Consider the following 6,275-nt stretch of genomic DNA (forward strand, 5'->3'; position numbering starts at 1 on the left):
CAAACTTTGCACAGTTTTTTCCCCAAACTAACCGACTGAGTTGAGTAAAACTGTTGGATACAGCTAATGTTAGCTAAAAGATGGCTATACCAGTACAGCACCTTGAGCTTGTTAAGAAGTAGCCTGTAGGCTACTGGTGTTGTTGTTTATGTTCAAAAGTGGGTAGTACTTGTTACATTTACTTGAGTAACCACCCCTGTTAAACTTGTCTGGAGCCGGGGCTGTTTCCATTAGACCCACATGCCTGCATTATGTTTTTTTATTGGTCTTATTGGTTTTTTATTGGTCTGTAATCTAATCAGAAATGTCATGTTTTCATTAGCTGTAAGCAACAAATCATCAGCATTGTTCATTAAAATGGTACATTACTGATGTAATAAAATTAAATACGATAGGTACACTTAAGGACATTGTATTAGCCTTTAGGTAATACAGTCGACAAGTATTCAAAAGGTTTCGGCATCAGAGATATCAGTTGCTGTTGTCGTGTACACAAATGGCTGAAGTGCAACAGAAATGTCAATGAAAAACAGCGCACTGTGAACCAGGCCTAAAACATGAAAGACGGATGCTCGTACTTTACTTTACCAAATGCAATCCTTTGGAAAAAGAAGAGGGAGACGACAACACTAGGAAATTCTATTTTCCATTAGTCTTTTACAACCACCCTTTTATTTGACAAGCCTAATCTTTTTCATCTTAAGAGGTGACAATAAGAACTCAGTGGCCCAATTAAACAGAGTTTTCTTCCAGTTAACACTCACACACACACTCTCAAACGCAACCCTCTGATGAGCCATTAGCTTCACAATGTCTGGGACAATGCTTCTCTGTCACACACATTGTACTCTCCAGGGGATAACACTGGGTTTAGATTTAGGAGTGCCATAAAAGTTCCTGTGTTTGGTGGTGGGACTGAGAATCTTTTCCCTGTTCATTAGCAAAGACAACCAGTTGTTTATAGTGAATCTTTTGGGGCTACTGACACCTCCCACTCCCTCCCAGAGTGAGAGGCACATTTCTAAACACATTCATCGCTTATCTTTTAAAGCTCTTATCCAGGGTTGCGGTGCATCTTCTCCCTCTTTATCTGCATTTGACCCTGAGCTTTGTAGCGTGGTGAGGGGTGTGAAAGTCAGCTTGACCTCTTGGGTTAACCTCGAACACAAATCACCACGCGTTGCACAAAAGGGCTGAGACAGAAGGGCTTTTGAGAAACGGGCTTTGGCCAGAATGGGGTAACCTTTATTTCCCAGCGGATAAAAACGCGTCTGATTTCATGTCTGCAGTGGGAGAAGACACATCGGCGTGTTGGGAAATAAAGTTTAGCTCACTGCTGCTTCTTAATTAGATTGTTGTCATGTAATAGCATTCAGATGTAAAATTTAATTGCTTAGCAAAATACAAAAGGCAGGCAGAAGGTCAATTTGTGTGCATTTGTTGTGAGGTTTTTGAAAATCTGGTCTTGTTGAGGTGGTGTTTGAGGCCTTTGGGGTCATGCTCTCTGCATCTTTGAGGATAGATATCCTCTGCATTCTTCCTCTCTGTGTGTTTGTGTGAGTGTTTGCATTCTGGCCCACACAGCCCACTCTTTTTTTTTTGCTCTTTGACTCCAATGGCCATACAAGGCAGCCAGCACCATGGTAACCACAGGGCTTGAATAGCAGTGTCAAATCCTTGGGAGCGCACACACACAGACTGCCCCCTCCCCCCCTCTGCATACACTCCTGCTACCTCTCTGCTTCTCAAACACAGGAAAACCCACAGAGAAGAGAGAGGGGAAAAGCAGAGAAATTCCGCCTGAATTGGGTTTAACAATATTAAAACCTATATCTGATTTGGATCTCAGAAAGAAGGGGAATGGACAAGAGCAGCACCCATCTCTTTTCCCCCTTTCCCCTAGAGCCACAGGAAAAGGCTTTACAGACACACATAAAGATGTATGGCAAGCCGTTTGTGTATTTATTGAACACCCTCGCTATCAAGCAATATTTTAAGTCCAACAAACACTCTTACTAGTAACACTTATTTTGTCAACAACTGGCATTTTTATCCAACTAGTTAGGAGCTGAAGTCATACTGTCAGCCATTTTGCACTAGTAGCCCAAAAGTCTCAACTCATTGGCTTTTTAATTACTGGATCACTGAACCAAACTAGTAGACAACTGTGTCCTTAACTAGTAGGCGTTAATAACTGTTACAGATTGACTAGTCAACACAAATTACGCCCACTTGTTGACTAGTGACTGTCAAATGTGCTTACTAGTTGACTAATGCAACCTAACAATTTAACAAGGTGACTTTTAAACACTAAAATGCTCACTAGTCAACTAGTTGACACATTTTAGGCCTTACTAGTTAACTAGTCAACATTTTAGGTGCACAGATAGAATAAAATGCACCAACTAGTGAGCATTTTATTGTCTACTTTTTAAAATCTTAGGTTGTACTAGTTAACTAATGCACACATTTGAGAGTCAGTAATCAACTAGTGCAACCTAAAACCTTTAACTAACAGACTTCTAATAACTAGAATGCTCACTAGTTGACTAACTGACATATTTTTGGCCTAACTAGTCAACATTTTAGGTGCACTAAACAACTAGTTGACATTTTTAGCTGAAGCAGTTAACTTCAAAAAAGCTTCAACCAGTGAACCTGTTTTTTGGGTTTACTAATCAATATTTTAGGCACTAACCTTTGGCCTTACCTAAAGCCAAAATAACTCGCTCAAGTTGACTAGTAAATATGCTTTACTAGTAAACATTTTAGACACACTAGTTTATATTTCTTAGCTGCAGTTGTTAACTAGTAAGGACAAAAACACAAACTAATAAGCATTTTATTGTTTACTAGTCAAATAGTTATGTTTTTTACTTGTACTAGTCAACTAGTGCACATATTTGACAGTCACTAGTCAAAAAGTTAGCATTATCTAAAGACAAGTTACGGGTTTTTGGCGCTAGCTAACAGCTTGTATGACACAGTCGCTGACTAGTTTGGTCCAGTTTTACACTAGTGCGTCTAAAAAGCCAACTAGTTGGGACTTTTGGGACATCTCTAATTTGTATGACTTCTAGGCCAACTAGTACATCAAAAGCGCCACTCGTTGGCAAAAGGTGTTGAACAAGTGGACCAAAACATTAACCAGTGTGACCAAATGTGCAACTAGTTGATTGTAGTCGGGAACTAACTGTCGAAAATGAGGCTTGATGTCGAGAATTTGAAATAAATGCACAAACAGCTTGCCATACACGAATCATTAGTTCTTGGTGGAAAAGCATTAACAAAAGACTGATGGGAGAAGCTCGGATCGCCTTCGGGGAGCATCTATATGCACCTAACCTGGACCCCTGTCTCTGAATTTCTTTTACCATCCTGTGTGTGAGGAAGGAAGCGGCGCACGGCAGACTGTCACAGCCGAACCGAGCGCTGGTGCCACACAGCAGTGTGGAAAGCGGACACACTTCCCATGCCGCGGATGTGCCTGAATGTTTTGGATGTGAGTGAAAGCCACGGGCGGTCCGCGTCGCCTTCGTCCGCCGCCGCCGCCGCCGCCGCCGCCGCAGCAGCTGCCGTCGCCTCGAGGAAGCAGCAGCCCCGCGTGCACACGGAAAGCGACGTGCTCGACGTGGAGCCTCCTCGCGATGTGCTGAAAGGGTCGCTGCGGAACAGGGGAGCCGAGCTCTCACCCTCCCTGGATGGAAGGAAGATCATCTAGCGCGAGAAAACAAAAAGGGGGCGATTACTTCTCCGGCGAGGGAAGCCACGCAGACAGGGCGTTTTAAGTGTTTGCTTTCAGGTATGCTCGCACTTTATTTATTTTTTTGGGGGAAGAAGTTAAACTAAAAGAGGTGTCGAATAATCACCGTTTGTGTGTAAAGTGAGTGGGACTTGAGCGGGGCGGTCAAATCCTCTCCAGGCATGTGCTAAGGCTAGCTACGCTGAGGTCCTTTTTCAGCCATTACTGTTGCTACAGAGAAAGAGCCGTGGACTGACAGGAAACATTAAGTGGAGCCCGACGAAATTAGGTTAGCCTTTTTCCACCCTGTGTGTTGTTAGCTCCTAAGTGTGAGCTTGTTTGGAGTGATTTCGTAAAAAGTGCACTGTAAAGGCGACTCGTTGTTTTGTGTTTGAAGGTTCGGCTGGAGTGCGGGACCTCTCCCCCAGCCGGGCTCCGGCTCAGAGGACGCTAACAGCCCGAAGGGAGGCTTCAACCCCCGCAGGGATGCCGAACTAAAAGTTCCCATATTCAAGATTGTTTCCAGGTCATAGTGGAGTGGGAGGAGACCGAACTGTTTTACTGCCAAACTCTTTTTTTTAATTATTTTACCCTGGTGACATTTTTGGTTTAGCTAATGTTTGAACTGACATGAGAGCGCAGGGAAGAAGGAACCACTGAATCCGTCCAGGTGAGGGGGGGAGAACACACGAACTCCTGACCTCCGGGGTTTTTATGTTACCCCTTGTTTTTGACAGCAACCAGAATCCCTGGCTGCCTGTCCCCGTTTTCCTCTGCGGTGGTTCGGTAACCAAGCGATGGCCATGGTGAGTGGGGGCTGGGGAGATCCCAACGGGGGCACCAACGGCCTGGGGGACAAGGGCTACCTGAGGGGGGAGGAGGAGGACGGCTCCCCCCAGGCGGGCGGCAGCGACATGGAAGCCGGGGACGAAGACAAGGCCTGCGTGGTGGACTGCGTGGTGTGTGGGGACAAGTCCAGCGGGAAACACTACGGAGTGTTCACCTGCGAGGGCTGCAAGAGCTTCTTCAAGAGGAGTGTCCGGCGGAACCTCAGCTACACGTGCAGGTGACAGAGGCATCATGGGAGTTGTATTCTTTGCTGTTCTTATGCTAAGAACAGGGCTAAGAGCCATTTCTTTTCCTTTCTCCTCTAAGTAAAATGAGTCCAGAGCTGCAAAAAAAAAGAAGCCACAACTCAATATTACTTAAATACTTTGTATAAATGGGGTCTGCTACAAGGGTGACAATCCCATTCAATTATTAGAGGGGAACAGTAAACAGGGAGATTTATTAAGAGCATTTTTTAGGGGGACGCTCACAATGCAGTGGAATATGCTGTTATAAAATGAAAAAAACATAAATCACCATTGTGGCCTATTAGACCGGTTGCAGAAACTTACCAAATGTATTTCTCCATAGTGTTCTTTTTTAAACCTTTGGGATTATTTCTCCATTTTATAAATTAAAAGGCCTAGCGTTTAGCGTTCTGCTGCTGGTCATGTCAGCGTTTTAGATCATTTTATGGTGAGAAATGATGAATTATAGCCAATCTGGCCAACTATTGAAAAGAACGTTATGCTTATGCAATACTTCCAGATGTCACGGTTAGGTTAGGGTATGTGTTGTGAATCACTCTCAGCTACTACCACACAAGGCTTTGGCACAATAACTGTTCAGCTGATCAGGGTTAGGTCATTTGGCTGTTGCAGCCATCTTGAATTGGGTTGATTCCAAAAGTGAATCAGTTTTAGATGGACATTCAATGAATTCTTTCTGCAACTTGTAAAAAATACTAGTATGTATCAACAATTTATTATTGATAGATCTTTAGTTTCATAATGTTACAAACTATATATTTTTTATTGCCGGATGCCAAAGGACAAAGGCAGATGATAATGGTTTTGTTCATGTCTCTGTGTGTGTGTGTGTGTGTGTGTGTGTGCATACGTTCATGTCTGTCACCGGAATTTCTCATGAACCACTGGATGGATTTGAGTGAAACTTATAGAAAAATCGGAAATGCATGGCAATGCATTTGTTGAAAATGGGAAAGTATCCCACTTTGAAATAATAAAACATTGTTAAAGTGTAGGTAAAACTAGAACAACGGCAGCTTATTGGATATATTGACTTATGTTGAGTTATATATGAGTTAATGAATTTCCTCTCATGAAGGCAGAGACCCTTATTTACTTTTTTGTTTTGTTTTTTCAGCATTTTTATGAAATTCAAATGTTATTAATTTCCATGTTAGTTTTTAAGAAATTTACTTTGAAAAGGACTAGTGCTGGGCGATATAACGATACATATCGTGGGGACGATAGAAAAGTATTTTCTTCTATCGTCTCTATCATAATTGTATCAATGATTCATGTAAATATTTCATAACGTAGGCTACGACGAATGTATTAGTGTTGTCACTTTGCATACATTCAGTTTATGTAAGTGATAAATAAGAAGAAAAAATAACTATTTTGCGAAGAACCTCCGTTTTGCGACATGACGCTGCTTTACGTGTGGGTTTGCGACATGA

The 6,275-nt window shown here is 42.6% G+C and overlaps 1 protein-coding gene across 2 annotated transcripts in view; it reads left to right on the forward strand.

Moving 5' to 3' along the window:
- Positions 1-4,261: 4,261 nt before the first annotated feature.
- Positions 4,262-6,275, forward strand: part of nr2f6a (nuclear receptor subfamily 2, group F, member 6a) — a 14,634-nt gene continuing 12,620 nt past the window's right edge. For both annotated transcript variants that reach the window (XM_017431353.3, XM_017431355.3), the window contains exon 1: positions 4,262-4,808. In XM_017431353.3, coding sequence (XP_017286842.1) covers positions 4,540-4,808 — 269 coding nt within the window. In that variant the 5' untranslated portion in view covers positions 4,262-4,539. The remainder of the gene's footprint in view (positions 4,809-6,275) is intronic.

This window comes from Kryptolebias marmoratus, linkage group LG20 (genome assembly GCF_001649575.2).
Source record: "Kryptolebias marmoratus isolate JLee-2015 linkage group LG20, ASM164957v2, whole genome shotgun sequence".
NCBI classification, from domain to species: Eukaryota; Metazoa; Chordata; class Actinopteri; order Cyprinodontiformes; family Rivulidae; genus Kryptolebias; species Kryptolebias marmoratus.